The 16,595-nt window shown below is 56.3% G+C and overlaps 1 protein-coding gene across 8 annotated transcripts in view; it reads right to left on the reverse strand.

Annotated features, from left to right (window-relative positions):
- Positions 1-1,164: 1,164 nt before the first annotated feature.
- LOC122365459 (receptor-type tyrosine-protein phosphatase S-like) overlaps positions 1,165-16,595 on the reverse strand; it is a 70,695-nt gene continuing 55,264 nt past the window's right edge. For 3 of the 8 annotated variants that reach the window (XM_043336661.1, XM_043336662.1, XM_043336663.1), the window contains 10 exons: positions 16,311-16,459; positions 10,498-10,633; positions 9,709-9,955; positions 8,837-8,913; positions 7,126-7,257; positions 4,747-4,872; positions 4,409-4,468; positions 3,719-3,906; positions 2,676-2,811; positions 1,165-2,314 (listed from right to left, as the gene is read on the reverse strand). In XM_043336661.1, coding sequence (XP_043192596.1) covers positions 2,237-2,314; positions 2,676-2,811; positions 3,719-3,906; positions 4,409-4,468; positions 4,747-4,872; positions 7,126-7,257; positions 8,837-8,913; positions 9,709-9,955; positions 10,498-10,633; positions 16,311-16,459 — 1,329 coding nt within the window. In that variant the 3' untranslated portion in view covers positions 1,165-2,236. Of the gene's footprint in view, positions 2,315-2,675; positions 2,812-3,718; positions 3,907-4,408; positions 4,469-4,746; positions 4,873-6,897; positions 7,030-7,125; positions 7,258-8,836; positions 8,914-9,708; positions 9,956-10,497; positions 10,634-16,310; positions 16,460-16,595 lie in introns of all 8 variants that reach the window. The other 5 variants (XM_043336665.1, XM_043336667.1, XM_043336664.1 and 2 more) reach the window with 3 other exon arrangements.

The raw sequence follows: 16,595 nt of genomic DNA on the forward strand, positions 1-16,595 counted from the left end.
TGTGGTCACTTGTCGTATGGGACCGATCGTATCCCCCTCCAAAAATTCGTTTTAGCTATATTCACAAAACCCATGGGGGGGGGGGGGCAACCACCCATCTCCCAAGTGGGGTGCGGAAGGACAGGTAAGGGTGCATACGGTCTCATTATGAATTGCAGCAAAGAAAGAAAACAGGTCAGTCACCAAATGATCTTTCTAAAAAGTGGGCTAAACGCAAAGCCTCCCACCTAGAAATAAACATCCAGCATCCGAAGCGTTTCGAACCGGGCACCTCATTACCGGTCAGTTTGGCAGTCGCGCACTCCTACGCTGAGCTACACCGGATGGTGGCTACGGCCGGGGCAAAGTCTGGCCGGGCGGGCGGCGGAGCCGGGAGGTCGGCGGCAAAGTCAATTAATGTTTTTGTGGATTTGGGTGCCGGTCACTCTAGCTTGGTGGAATGATGATGGATCATTGGCAAAATTTGCAGCGTGGAGTCCCGGTTCGAGCCTCACCAGGGCTCCGGCTGCTTTTCCGAGTTAGGATGGTTTGATTGCTATAAGTGGTTGCGAGCCATTTATACCTACGGTTTTATACATGTCGATTGATTGTTTGATTGATTGATTGATTCATTCATTCATTCATTTAATACGTGCCGACATTTAGCATACGAATTGACATCCAGCATCAATCTACCGTTTTCATAAACGTATTGCCTAAATATCATGCATAGGCATAAGACCTATGGTTGCCTCGATACCGTGCCAAATCACGTTTTGCACAATGCACAAGTAAAGTAAATTATATTAGCTGGGTCTTCCGTGCATTGTGCTTATCAAAAACAGGAATGCAATTGTTAAGCGACGCAAAATGTGCAATGCAGGTCCAGGAAGTGACCACACACACCCGACCAGCCCCAATGGTCCACCAACACGCCCCACACCACTCGCCAGCCCACGCCAACCAGTGAGACGAGCCCTCCCCCGCGCTGGTCTGACGCAACAGCTGGTCTACAAAGCGCTCCACCCGGCGACCCGAGCCGATGTCAAACGGCGCGGGTAGACTGTGCCGCATAACTTTCGGGTCATGCGGCACAGCCTACCGGTACCAGGCGGCTGCTGCCAATGCTGAGCCATAGGAACCCGGTGGATAAAGAGTAGAGGACCATCAACCTGTACACGACTGTACCATCCGTCGTATATTGCATTCTCGTCATTCACCGTACAAAACAGGTCAGTCGGCGTCCTCCGAAAACATTGCACCCCGGCTCGGATACGGGCTCTGTCGGAAGCGGCCGCTCAGTGACGCCCTCTGTGTACGGCAGCTCGGAAAGCCCACGCCGCGGACCGGTGGCGGACCCCTCTGTATCATCTGCTGACCACTGCCGAGCGTCAGGCCACCAGACCTGGGAGTCAGAGTCGCCCATTGGGAGTCCCGGCCGAGACGGACGGTCTGACAGATACACAGGACACTCGGGCACAGGTTACACTGTCAGCCATAGCTGCCGCCACGGCCCCAGCTGCGCCCCTACCGCCTACCAGCTCCGGAAGGCACGGTATACAAATACCGCCCCAACTTAGATCTGTAACAGTCGTAAAATATCGCACCTTAAACGGACGTGGAGGGTGGATCGACCCACTGCGGCATCCCCCGCTTAAACATACACCCTATCTTATGTATATGAATCTCTTGCTCTAAAATAGCATCACAATGTAATGGCTAATCGGGCCTGTCAAGCTCTGGCCGGCGCGAGTCTCCACTGTGCAGGACCTCCGTCCAGCGGAGTCGCACAGGGCGGATAAAACCGCCGTCACACACCCACCGCGGGTGACCACGCGAGGGCGCCACACTCGCTCTCACGTGAACAGATCTCAAAGGTACAGTATAAGGCGACACGTTTTCTCCGTCACGACGTTAGATACCGCCCCTACAGCGATACAGGTCAGTCACAGATACTCAGATACCGAGCTGTTACTTCAGATAAGCCCACGCCCGTCTGCCCACTACGAAGCCGGTTATTTCGCGCCGGGACCTGCCGGCCGCGTGCTGTTTGTCTCTCTCACTCGGCGGGCCGACTGCGCCGGAGGACGTCCCCGCTGCCCGCGGGCGTCCGACGACGGCGGCCGTCACACGGCACAATCACAGTCCGATCAGCCACCGGCCGGCGCAGTTGTGCTCACTGGATGCCGCGGCCACAGACCACAGTCACACACCGGCCCCGCCCGGCCTGACCGACCGTCACACGGACCGACCGCACTCAGTGGCCGCTCGCCTCCTGGTTCAGGTAGTGCAGCACGTAGTGTAACACCAAGTCGTAACAGTACTTGTACTCGGTCTGAAAAATGGACAGAAACGCGCCTGAGTCGCACAACCTTGACTTATACTGATGCTTAACGTCGAGAATGACTAGCGGATATGCATCCAAATACTGAGTACCACAACATACCACTGAAAAGAGCCTGAAGATGCCCTCGCTGTCAACGCCTATCAACACGAGCGCACACCAGCAGCAGCGTTCGCACCCAATCGGCACAGCGACAGCATCAATGACAATAATGAAACGCACCGGGAGCATAGGAACCACAGAAAGCAAGCTGCATTTAAACTGATAGCTTGGATGCATTTGCTTTGTTCTGGAGAATGCTGACATAAGTATTTTACAATAGCCCTGGTTGGCCCACCCCGGCGGCACTGACCATGTTTGAGATGAGCTGCGGCCGGTGGCGGCGGACCGTCTTGACCGCCTGGAACACGTCCACCTCGCCGTGCTGGATCACCTGCTCGATGCACGCGTTGGCCGCGCAGTACACGCCCGCACGGCACTGGCCGTCACTGCAGGGAGGGAGGAGTGCGGGTCAGTGGGACAGAGGGAGGATATGCCACTGAGCACTGGGCGGTACACGCCCGCACGGCACTGGCCGTCACTGCGGGAGGGAGGGTTGCGGGTCAGTGGGACAGTGGGAAATGTAAACGGGCAGTGCAGCCCGCCCAATGGGCACTGGCCGTCACTGCGGGAGGAGGGGTGCGGGTCAGTGGGACAGAGGTCAGAGGGAAATGTGACTGAGCACTGAGCAGTATACACCCGCTCAACAGGTCGACCTCGGGAGCTGCTATGGCTGTCCGACCCTGAAACGATGATCGCTGTCTATGACTGAAAGTCGCCCCCGCTCTGTGCCCGGGACAATGTGCGCTCCTTCGGCTCAAACCCAGCACCATCGGTTCATCTGGCACGTTTGTGACTCCACCCTAGTCAAATCAGCAAGCTCTCCAAGGCCCGCCTTTATCATTAATCACCACATCACCAAGGCACGCGGGAGAGGCCAGCGATCATTCGTCTTTTCTATCCCCGGGACCCTCCCGGCCCTTCATCAATCATTTTCTCACGTGCTCCGGGCCTGACGGCCAACAGAAGATGAGTTTGAGACGGAGGACCTCCACTGGAGTAAACTTTTCATGGCGCGGTTGCTATTCGACTCGGTGTCATATCCCTGCACCCGTCCCCAGGGACAGCAGAGCCACGGGCGGCGCACCAACTGATGACCGCCTCAGCCCGATGTCATCCATCATTCCGTCTGAACCTCAAACATTCCGTGGATCGTCTTTTCGGCACAGTGCAACATAAGCCAACAACCCGGCGGCGTGTCCACCAGTGCTGTCACCTATCGGCAGGACACTGCGCGGACACGGTACCGGACGGACGCCCCGAGCCCCGGCGGACCGGGCTATCCACAGCACTCACGGCGACACAACGACGACGGGCCCGTAGCCGGAGCGCTGCCGCCACCGCTCCACCATGTTCATGAGCTCGACGAGCGCGTTGGTGGAGGTGGGCACCTTGTAGCCGGCCGGCCAGCAGGTCAGCTGGAACAGCTGGCACGTCTTCACCTCAGCCTTGACACCGGCCATCAGCTCCGTCAGCGAGACGATCTGGGGGAACGGACGGAGGGGCGGCGTCACATACGGTGCCACAAACGGCGTGATGGGAGATGGACTTGCGAAGTAGCGTGAATCCATCGAGCTGGGCTAATGTAATTCGGCCTAGTAACAAAGGTAGGTGTCATAGGTGTCAGTTAGCCGGTCAAGAGAAACACTAGGAACGAGCAATATCAACCAAATTCGTATCATACATCTATATCATATATCTATATCAAATATACATGCATATAATATACCTATATCATATCAAATCTATGCATATCATATCTACAACATATCATATAATCACCAACAGCTACATCAAAATAAGCTTGCATCGTCAGTAGAACATCATGTACATCAGCAAGCATGTAAGCACAGTATTTTGATTAAGTAACTATGCAGGGCAGTTTCCACTGACACCGTTTGTCGGACTCCCCCCCCCCTCTCCTGCCCCAGAGGGAGAGGCGGGGCCCGCTGCCATCCCTCCCTCCCCTCCCCATCCTCGCCTCACCTGTGATCCCTGCTGCGGATCCACGTTGGTGGAGATGGTCTTACGGTAGGGCGCGATCTCCTATAGCGACGGTCGGGAGGTGAGTACACACGGCGGAGCCCACCGCAGCGCCGGCTCATGCGGAGAACGACTGACACACGACACACAGACGGCTGGAGGCTCATGGCGCTCCAGTGCGAGCACAGCAAATAAAGGAGAGCAAAAATGGAATAAAATAAAAACACGCGCATTAACAACTCAAAATAAACAAATAATAAAACTAATGGTAACACCAAACGTATTAAGAATGCAACAAACACATCGGAGCCATGCAGTTTTATGAGTGGGTGGACGTCTACCTTTTTGTTGATTTTGAAGATCCAGGACTTGATGTTCTGGTAGTGCTGGTGCGATATGTGCTCCACTGTGAACACAGCGCCGTACTTTTTGGAGCGCGTGCTCTCCGGCCAGAAGTGGGGGAAGCTCTGTAACGCGGCGGGACAGGGTGAGTTCCCAGCCGGGGCGGCAGGGTGGCGGTGGTGGCCAGGATATCTCAAACACCGGGACCTCAAAAAATCTCAAACAACACAGTTACACTGGTGAACCAAGGAAGAGTGACCAGATTCTGTGTGAGTCTGACCGGCTCTGAGCTCTGATAGTGATCGCAGTGGACCTGGGACATCCACCGTCCGTACTGATACAGAACAGACTGGCGCCGCACTGCGGTACGGGCGGCCAGTGACGTACACAGGGAGGGGCGCGGTGCGGTATGTCAGCATTATCCGAACATACACTCATTGATAACATGGCACACAATAAACGATCGACGAGAGCAATGACTGCTATTACAGGGTATCCAGCCAACACGATTCTACGGTGAATATCGCGTTAACACACGTGTAAATGCGTCCTCTAATAGTGAATGAGTGCTACACAAACTATGTACAGGCGCGTAAAAAGAACTCAGCAGCCGGGGTGATCACTGACGACTGGTTGGAGCGGCGTAGTCACATGAATACAGGGGCATGCGGCGATGGTGACAAGTGCTGCGTGCAAAGGCAAAAGCTGCCTCATGTAGCACTTTTTGCCTTTGCACGGCAGAGTGGAGGGTATCGCCGCCATAGCGATCCAGGCAACAGTGTGGGTTTGAAGTCGGTGACACTAGAGAAATTGCGCGATTAACGATCGAAGAGAACCCATATAACGAAATGGCCTTGCTCGAATGAGCAGCAGTACCGAAGCAAAATCAGAAATTGCATATTTCACATTAGCTCAAATTGCAACGATGTTACATGAATGCATTGTACATCGACTGGCGGCATCACATTTTTTTTCAATCTGTCAATAACTTGCAAAATATGTCGTCTAGTGAATATTCTTCAGAAAACTGAATTCATCTCAGCCGGTTTCAGATGCTCATCAACTAACGACTAAATTGGCTGTGAAACGGCCATAGGTAGTTCAATGATAAACTAGGATGTTTGAGATCTGAATAAGCCATCACCAAAGGTAAGATGACGAATTCAACACACTCAGTTGTTGATCACTATAGTATGTAGGTGCCAGCGGGCGCTGGCGGCGGTCGACACGCACGGGCACCACCAGCAGGTATCAGTGGCACGGAGTGACGACACCGGCGGCCGGCGGCCAACGCGGGGGCGGCCCGGGTCCTCGACCGGGGGTACCGCCAACACAAATTGAAACCCGCTCCGACGGGAGGCAGACCCCCCCCCCCCCGCCCGCCGACCATTCAGCGGCACAACAGTCGGCACTCGCAGCTAATACTTCGTACAAGCAGTCAGAACGTGTGCAGTTTCATCATTGAAGCGTGACCTGCACTGAATACTGCAGCGATAACAACGCAAAACAGATAAACATGGGCGTCTTTACGTATATAATATACTATACACACTATACAATATATTTTGTAATTTACAAGACACGTCAGAGACAGCGTATTCACAACTCAAGCACAAAAGTCTTCATGTGCGTGAATTGTCAACACGCTGCATCAAGCACAAAATGGCGACTATCACAGTGAATGAAAGCAACAGACACAAAAATAACAAACGCAAAAAACTAAGTTGGCAGCGCAGCGTTGTTATGGCAACCAGCCGGTGGTGGGAGCGACGCAGCCAGGTGCCGGTGGGGACGCCTCTGACGCGCCACCGACCGGACGCGGAGGCACGTATGGACAGCGGGAGTGGTCACCAGACACGTGCCAAACTGACATTACAAAAGGCTAGTCACCAGAGGCCAATCACATACAGTTGATTATAAACTGCTGTCGAGAAAACCACCTGATCAGTTGGCAAACAAACATGACGGCTGTCAGGTGACGACCTTTAAATCAGTTTGGCACACGTCTGATCTGGTGGCGACGGGGTAAAACTGGTGGCGTTAAGTAGGTCTCCGGCGGCCTGCGGTGACTATATACAGGGTGACGTGGATCACACAGCACAAAAACTGCTGCTGCTGCGGCGGGGCGGCGGCTGCGAGACCCGACTGACCGGCGACGTCTCCGGATTACAGAGCACCACGACGGCGCTGCAGTCGTGGTCGTACACCATCGACCACAGGTCGGGCACCGTGTGCGCCAGCGGCCACTCGGTGACGATGTACTCGCGCGGGTGGGTGCAGCCCTGTAACGGCGGCGCCACCCGTCACACACACACACACACACACACACACACACAGACGCGCGCCGGTCGGGCGGCGCCGGCCGGCCGGCCACTCACCGAACTGTCGCCAGGACTGGTGAGCACCACGATCGAGTTGCAGTCGTGGTCGTACACCAGGCTCCAGAAGTCGCTCTGGGTCGAGCGCAGCGGCCACTCGGTGACGATGTACTCGCGCGCTCGGTTGTACTCCTGGAGGGGCACGGGACGGCGCCGGGCGGGGGCGGGGCGGGGGCGGGGGCGGACGGACACTGACCGGTCAGCAGGGCGGTCTCACAGGCCTCTGAGTCCTCCACAGATCACACTGGACACGGCGTGAAGCGCCGCGGGAGCAACACAGTTGAGCGGCGCACCCAGTTAGATAGTGAGAGGGAAATGGCCGAGTGCTGACAACGGACAACGGTTTGTGGATAGGCGGCGGCGCATTGTACGTGGTGCTATGTAAACGCAAAGCAGTGAGTGCTACCATGGGTGACAACTGAGGTCCAAAACGCAATTAGTCACACGGGCAAGGTGATGAATGGCAATGCGCAGATTTAAACCAACCGGCAGTGAGGGCAGCAAATAAGAAGCGTGATATGCATTATGCACCAAATTCATTGGTGGAGTTCAGCTGTGATGCCATTGAAATAGTCAATACGAAACCGAAACAGACGAGAACATCCATTGCCATTACGGCCACTTTAAACACGCGATGATTTTAAGGCTTGAAAAGTTAGGTCAGACGTCAAAAAGTCACACAAACAATGCTATATTGCTCGGGGGCAGCGGGCGCGGCTATTTGAGTCGCGTGTGGCGTCATATTTATCAGCGGCGGCATGTCATTCAGCGGACAGGACGCCGCAGTGGCGCCGACAGAAATACTCGGCCGGACGCGCTGCCAACTATTTAGCGGGTCGCGGAAAGCCAGCTCCGGCCGGTGGTCCGTGGTCCGGTCCGGGGGGGGGGGGGAGGGTCCCCGGCTGCCCCCGAGGGACGCCGGACGCGGCCGCAGCCCCGGCCGTGAAACCGAGCCTGACAAATTAACGGGCGCGCCGCATTCCGGGCGCGGGCCGCGCATACCGGCGTGAGGCGTCCCGAGACGGAGCTGTCCCGACTGTGGTGGACGCCCCGCCCTACCCGGAGAGGGCGGCATCACTCCGACCTCTGACGGGCCAGTCCCCCCCCCCCCACCCGTATCCCGAGAGGGCACCCATCACGAGCCGGTCCTCCGTAACCAGAAAGGACACCCATCACTGATCCCTGACGGGGCAGCCCTCCGCTCTGTATCTAGAGATGGCCTATCGCTCTGAGAACGCTGAAGGGACAGACTCATCCAAACCTCAAGGGACACCCATTATTGATCTCAGAAGCGGCAGTCCCTTCAACCCCAGAACCCTTCCTATTTCCAGCATTGGCACCCAAGTCTCGAAACATTTCACTAGGGTACTCTGCTGGCAACTCCGATCACCCCGCTAACCGACAAGTCTGCACTGGTGTTTGGTTGTCAGCTTTCTTTATCTGAATGCCATGTTAAGTCCCATTGCCTCACGAGTCGTGAAGTAAGTGGTTACAAATACCGTCCATAGAACCAGTCTGCCACTTGGTGCAACTGCGGGGTTTTACAGTTACGCCAGAATCCCGCGAAGAGCTTCTGATACCGGCAGATCATCCCATTTCCCTTCCCCTTACCAGAACGCGCGTCATGTCAGCGGTGGGTGTCGAGACACTGCCTACGCCCTACGGTACACCCCGCCGAGCGCCGGCAGCTGGCCGGCGGCCGAGGACTTACGTCGACAAACACGGCGTTGATGTAGTCGGTGGCGCTGGTGCCTTGGAATGAGGTCAGGTACGGCCTGAAGTTGTCGGCTGCAACACGGGGCCGGGCGGGAGCGGGTCAGTCGGGGTCCGACGCCGCCGTCCAGCGGGCTTGGCACCCGACACAAAGGTTGGTCACACCCGGCCGGCGGCATCCAGAGGCCGCGCGCCGCCCGGCCAGCAGACCGTCACCCCGGGGACACAGCGGGCCGGGGCGTGGTCTCACAGCTAGCAGGGGACGGGGAGAAACTTCACAGCCAACAGGGTCGCAACCTTACAGTCAAAAGATATAGGAGCGTGGCCTCACCGATGACAGCGATAGGGGCGTGACCTCACAGATAACAGGAAGAGGGGCCGGGGCGCCAATAAGGACCGGGCAGGACCGGAGCGCCGCGACTTTGTCACCACACTCATGTGGTACAGAGTCGCTTACATGCAAGTGTAACAAAGGGCGTGGAACCACACCAGACGCACACATCCTACAACACATCGTGGATCACAGAAAAGGGCTGAATGAGTACAAATACAGTATCATAGCCGTAATATATTCCTAATCCGACTCGCAGCAATATGCTTACATAATTTACTGGACCGATTTCAGTTGGACCTTTGCCAAGCTCAGAGAAACAATATCCACTCGGACGCGGGCCCGGGCGGTATGTGAGACGGGTGACAGTCTCGGACGGACGCTCGTCGGCGTCCCCTCCCCGTCCGCGTCAGGTCGTCTGGGCGGGCCGGCCGGGACCGCGCCGTCGGCACTGGGTCTCTGTGTCAGGGCCGCCGCTCCGTCTGCGGCCGGCCGCCCGCTGACAGCCCGGGGCAGGGGCGGGGCGGGACGGCACTCACGCGGCACGATCATGACGTCCCGGTTCTTGTGCCGGTTGTCGGCGCGGTGGCCGCCGGCGCAGTCGCCGATGGTGAACTTGGGCACCTGGCGGCAGATCTGGTTGAACTCGCGCTGGTAGTCGTTGAGCTTGTCGGGGCCCTTGACGGCCTTTTCCTTGAGTCGCTGTGACAGCTCCGAGACGGGGAACGACGAGTAGCCGCAGGTGACAAACTCCTCTAGTGTGTCGTACACGAACTTGTACTGGTCCTGAAACACGGAGGGACACAAACTTACTGGTCCTGCGGCATAGAGGAACACGACATTGTACTGGTCCGGAACACGACATTGTACTGGTCCCGTGGCGCAGGGGAACACGAACCGGTCCTGGGGCATAGAGGGACACGGACTTTTACTGGGCCTGAGGCACGAATTTGTATTGACCCCGGGACACTGAAGAAAACGAATTTGGAAGCTGGTCCGAAGTGAACGCATAACAGACACAAACTTGAAGTTGACAAGTGTCATATGGGTTATCAAAGCTTCGATTACGATGACATAACTGACACGCACACTCTTTAATTGTTTTAACAAACACATCCGTGTTCATTCTGGTACACCAGCACTCTCGACACCCAGAAAAAGACACTGTACCGTAACCTAGCCTAACATGAACGAGCATCCCGTCCGCTCATCCGGGCTCCCAACTCTCTCCTGCCTGGTGCCGACAGTTCGGTAGACACGGTGCCTCCACCGCCGGCCAACCGCGGCCCCCGCGGCCAGCACCGCCGCCCGACCCGCCGCCCACTCACGATGGTCTCGATGAGTCCGCGGCGGGACTGGCGCATCTTCTTCAGGTAGCCGTAGACGTCGAACACGCCGTCCTCCTCCGCCAGCTCGATGTTGGCGTCGATGGCCAGGAAGACGCCCGACCGGCCGGCGCCGTCACTGGCGGCAGAGACGGGCCACGCAAGGTCACCGACTTCACACACACCGTCAGATCACTGAACATGGGTGTGAAACGAGATTACCAGCTGCACACACCAATCCACAGTTTCTAACAAGCCATGGCTGCCAGATGTTACGTAACTTCACCTATTAACCGGAATGGAAACTGCACCTTTGGCCTACTTCGTGGTCAAACAGAGGCGGCGACACAGCCGCCAGTGACAGTGAGGAGCGGGCTGAGATGTGAACCGTGCAATCGCCGCGCCGCTTCCCGTCATCCGTGAAAGCATCAGACTCAGAGCCGACAGCTCACGTGACTGAGAGCTGAGTAAAATCACTGTTATTGACGCAGGCAGCTTTCTCCATCTCTCAAGTGTCAGCTGAACGCAGTTTGTGACCGCCGAACATGGCGATCTCACCTGATACTTGTTCAACAAGGTGGCAATGTACGATTATCACACGTCTGGATCAATTTTACAAAAGCCGGTTGCCGACTGATCTGATGTGACATATGTAGGCGAGCACTGAGGAAGCCGAACACAAAGGATCGCCTGAAGGTAAATATGGGATCACAAGCAATGTTCGTGTAGTAAGTATCAGACTTAGTGTCAGTCCAGGTTGTCAGATACTAGCTGAGATAGCGGTGCGTTGTAGAAATGTACAGTGTTTGAAATTAAGCCAGGCGTTAACCAGCAATTACGACAGCGACTGTCCCCCGCCTGAATCAAACGATGCTGTTGTAGTATGCCTAGCTAGTGATCAGACACTTCAACGTGTAAGTCCTCTGTATGCCTCTGTATGCGTCCATTCTACGGATGATACAGCTTTCACTTCCTCATGAGTCAACGATTACCTACCCCGCACGATAGGTACATTTTGCTCTCCCACTAAACATGTTTCTTAGTGATGTTAGTCGGTTTCGAACAATGCTTGATATTCTTTTTTGTGCTGATTCCATAGCAAACAGAAGCAAAACCATGGCTCAGTAGGACAGCCGTTTATGATTGTTTGCACAAGGAACCAACCGCTTGGGAGTATTTTATCACCCAGCACATTCCGGCACATCCAAGGATCATACGGTGTATGACTGGATTATCCATCCAGCTTGTGGCGATAGGATTATACTTACATACACGGTTAACTTTCACATGAACCGCTTAGCCCACTTACTGAGCACAGCGAAAGTAGGCGCACACCCCGCGCGCGCTCCCTTATTCAGAGTACAAAGCAGCCGCTCGGCGGTTCACTGGCTTTACTTCGCCAAGCTGCTTCGCTAGCGCTTAGCCAGTCATCCGGGTCAACCTTGTTTTCCGCAACTTATTTCGGCAGCCAGCATGGTTTCATGTGGCCAGTTTTTAGCTCAGAACTCCTTGCGCGAGCCGCGACGTCAAACAAGCCTGCGACGTCAAACAAGCCAACGTACGCACTAGCTCAAATACCTAACGTAATAACGCCCTGGAACCCGGCTAAGACCGCCACTCGCCAGTACTTGGGTAAATAGTCATTAAATCTTCAAGACGGTATGCAACTTAAGAACTATTGCTAGCAGCTCGGTAACCTGTCTTATCTTCATGATAACCCTATTATAATTTTAAAACAGACATCAACGCCTAGTTATTTGACTTATCGGACCTATGATATGCCTACCTAAATAAATAAGTACCTATGCTTATTATGTATAATAAAGAAATGGCAAAACCACGCGCAGGGATAATCGTCGTTGAATGCCTACCGGACACGCAACATAAACTGGTTGTGTAACGAGGGGAAATCTTGGTTTAAGCATACGGTTTCAAGAGGTCTCCCAAGAATAAGAGGCCCCCTTGACCACCGTTGTCAAACGCAAGCGATATGCTGAAATCTAGGAAGCTTCAAAGCCTCATCCGGGAGAATTTTCAACCTGTGGAGATTTGGCCGACGCAATGGGATCCACTCTGGAAATTTTGAGATGTTTTGACATCTTATCCTCAGTTTCTTGTGTTTCATCAAGCATAAAATGAATAAGCCTGGGTGACACATTTACGCAATGCATGTTTTCCTGGACCAGGCGGATGAATGACTTTGCCAACTCGACTTTATCAACTAAACTCGGTTAGCGGGAGCCTTATGGTCTGAGTGTGAGTATAGTGAAAGAATGACACAGTCAGACATATCATATCAATCTGAGACTAAAAGTCGGAAATATGGAGCACTAAAAAAGCTTGAAACTGTATTTCAACCACGCATGACGCCCATTATAGCTCTTCCGACTAAGCTACCGAGACCGCCTACGCACTACATAAATATCCGAGTCCGGAAGACACGCTTATTGAACACCAGTACCTCCCTACATAATAGGAAACAAAGGAACGATTTCAACTGAGATACCGTCGGCACTATCCGCGACCGTTTAGTGCCTATCTTCGGTTCGAATATTTTGGTGTCTTCAGTCAGCTCGATGTCAACACCTCAGTCACCAGCCCATTTCCTTTTTCACTATTCGCATGGCTCAGATCTTGTGCGATACCCCGTCTGTAGCTAGCATTCGCGGCATTCTTGTGAGTACGGGGCCGAGGTGTGAGGCAGGGACAGAGGATTCCCAGGGCGGATAGTCGGACCGGCCGGGAACGGATTCCCAGGGCGGATTGTCGGACCGACCGGCCGGGAACGGACTCGGAGCCGGTCCGACTGGCGCGGCCAGCCAGCCGGCGGGCTCTCGGGCCGCCCCGGCAGGTCACACTGGGTGGCTGCAGCCTATATATGACGCCGCACACAGTGGCCGGCAGCACTGCCACTGGGACCGGGTCACCGGCTCGCCCTCCGCCATGGCGCGCCTGCATCTACTCGCCCTGCTTCTGGTGAGTGTCCGACCGCTCCGAGCTGCAACACTCAGCGGTGAACCGACCAACGAGCTGACATTTTATACGGAACTTTATGTTTGGTTCTTGTCTCGACTTCGCGACAAAGTTTACGTTTATGTTGAGCAAGTAAATAAAGGTTAAAGCAAACACATTAAACGAACCAGACTTTCCAAACCAAATATTTCCTTTTCGAAATACATCAGCTGTGCATGTGGGTTTCTGTGATCAGTCAACAAACGAAAGTAGTTTTGCGGAGGCTCTTATCATGCCCGTGTCCCGAGCTGGGTAGCACACTCCGTTCTCCCGAGCTGTCGTGAGTGTATCGCTGTTCCCGACGCGGCGTGTTACTCGTTTCCGTGGTCTGTCCCAGGTGTCGGCGGCAGCGGCGGCCGACACGGACTCATCGTCCGACAGCGCCGAGGGAGAGAACCGACAGCCGAGGCTCCGACTGCTAAAGGACGCGATCAGCGGCTTCGGGGGACGCGGGGCGACCATCCTATTGCACCCAAAGCCAGCACCCTGCCATGTGAGTAGCGACAGGGATCAACATAAGCTGCGTGAAGAGCGACAGGATCTAACGTGGGCCACAAAATAGCGACATGGTCTAACCTAGGCTCCATGAGTAACGACACGCCACCCCGGGCTGAGCCCATTTAAACTCTCACAGGCCGTTACATAGGGAAAAGACGGCTAATCGGTGCCTGGTGTGAGAAATTATGAATCCTAGCTGAACTTAACTTGAATCGCTTCACCTACGTTTTGTCACATAAACGCAACCTGAAAAGGTGAAAAGGCACTAGATACCAGCAAACAGACCCCTAAACCGTGTAGCCTGCCTGCACCCGCCGCGGCGCTAAGCGGTGACGCCGTGTGTTTGCCGACAGGGTGCCGGCTGTGTGGCCCTCCCGCCGCCGCCGGCGACCGAGTGTGACAGCTACCGGCCGTGCGCGGGCGGCGGACGATGCGTGGCCGGTCGGTGCGTGGCCTGCATCGCCGACAGCGACTGTCCCCACTCGTTCAGCTGTTTGCAGCATCAGTGCCGGCCGGGGTACTCGGCCGGTCTGTGTCTGAGCAGCGCTCAGTGCGGCGGCGACCACCACTGCGTCAGCGGCCAGTGCCGGCCGCTGCTGGACGCCGGCGAACCGTGCCACTCGGGCGGCAGCTGCGGCTCGGGCAGCTGCGTGCGCGGCTACTGCGCCCAGTGCTCGCAGTACCGGCCGTGCGCCGGCGGCGAGCTCTGCCTGCACGGCCAGTGCAAGGCGCCGGCCGAGAACGGCGGCGAGTGCTGGGTCAGCCTGCACTGCAAGTCGCGCGTCTGCTGGCACGGCACGTGCGCCGAGTGCGCGCACAGCGAGGACTGCGGCAGCGGCAGCTATTGCCGCGCCGGCGTCTGCACCAGCAAGCTGGCCATCCAGAAGCCGTGCGACGAGCACAGCCAGTGCTGGTCGGGCCTGTGCGGACCGCGCGGCGTGTGCGCCGACTGTCTGAGCAACGACCAGTGCAGCGAGGACCAGTACTGCTACGAGCACAGCTGCCGCAGCCGGCAGCCGCACGGCATGGCGTGCCGCCGAGACCGCGACTGCCACACGGGCAAGTGCGGCGACAAGGGCCGCTGCGTGGTCTGCCTGACGCGCGCCGACTGCGCGGCCGGCGAGTACTGCTCGCCGTCCGGCTCCTGCGACCCGCTGCGCCAGCTGCACGAGAAGTGCGAGAACAACGACCACTGCCTGAGCAGGGCGTGCGGCAAGCTCGGCTACTGCGTCGAGTGCCGCACCAACCAGCAGTGCCGCAGCGGCGAGCGCTGCAGCTGGGGCGTCTGCCGGCCGCGCTACAAGTTCGGCGAGTCCTGCAGTCAAAACTCCGACTGCGACACAGATCTCTGCCGCGACAAGACGTGCGTCGAATGTGACCGGGACAGGGACTGCGGCGGCAACCGGTACTGCACCAACGCCGGCCGCTGTCAGGAGAAGCGCGCAGCCGGCGGCAAGTGCACGAGGGACAGCCAGTGCACCACCGGCCAGTGCGACACACGGACGGGCGACTGCGTCCAGTGCAAGGTCGACAGGCACTGCCGCGGACCGCCCAACAACGCAAACTTCTGCATCGAAAACACGTGTATGCAGGGAATCCCGAACGGTGTGTGCTGCGCTACCAACTCTGACTGCCAGTCCGGCAGATGTTCGAGGAGAATTCGCCAGCGGAACACGAACGAGTGCCTCGCCATGGGACGCAGGGGTGTCTGCAGATAGGAGGCCACTGCCGGCGCCGGATGAACTCGCAGCAATTTGTCAATATTTTACGAGCGAGTGAGCAGTCCTCAGACAAGCAGGCTGGACAGTGGCCATCCTTCATGGTAGGAGCAACTTCATAGTCACCACCAAGCATATCAAGCGGACGATAAATGGGACGGTTTGCGGCCATTGGCTGTTTCCGCAAAACGAAGTCTGACGCTATCAATTAGCTAAAACAAACATTAAAATTGAAATCCTCAACTTACGTGGATATTTTGTGCATTTTTGAAGTACGGCTCGTTGAAACATCGAGCGAAACAAATGTCACACTTTCCCGGTTGCCTGTCACTTGTACCGTGCCATGTTCTCGATGTAATTTTGTTACGGGCCTCGAGCCACTGTTAATTGTGTAAGGATACATATGACACATTGTGTTTGTTTGTCACCAATACAAGCACGTGCTAGCGAAGTCGGTAAGTCTGTCCACTGTTCAAAAGGAGCAGGCTGCCGGGTGTCGGAGGTCGCTAGTCGCTGGACCACCCGATACGCCGGCAGGTCCGGTCACCAGGGGTCACAGGTCATCAGTCGGCGGCCCGCCCGACCCACCTGCAGTGCACCACGATCGGTCCGTCCAGGTCCGGCGACCGGTGGCGCAGACAGATGCGGATGCGCCGGCGGAACTCCAGGATGGCGTTGGAGAAGGGGCACGAGTGACAGGGCCACTCGGTGTAGTGGAACTGCAGCACAGTCCGCTCCTGCCGACACAACTGCAGGTCAGACGGAGGACACGCGGCGCCCGCCCAGTCGTAATTACCCGGCCGATACGCCGGCACGATATCACCAGGGAAATTACGGCTATCGCCCGGCACGCCCGAGCGGCACAGCACCGCG

Source organism: Amphibalanus amphitrite, unplaced genomic scaffold, assembly GCF_019059575.1.
Source record: "Amphibalanus amphitrite isolate SeventyFive unplaced genomic scaffold, NRLGWU_Aamphi_draft 000740F_arrow, whole genome shotgun sequence".
Classification (NCBI taxonomy): domain Eukaryota; kingdom Metazoa; phylum Arthropoda; class Thecostraca; order Balanomorpha; family Balanidae; genus Amphibalanus; species Amphibalanus amphitrite.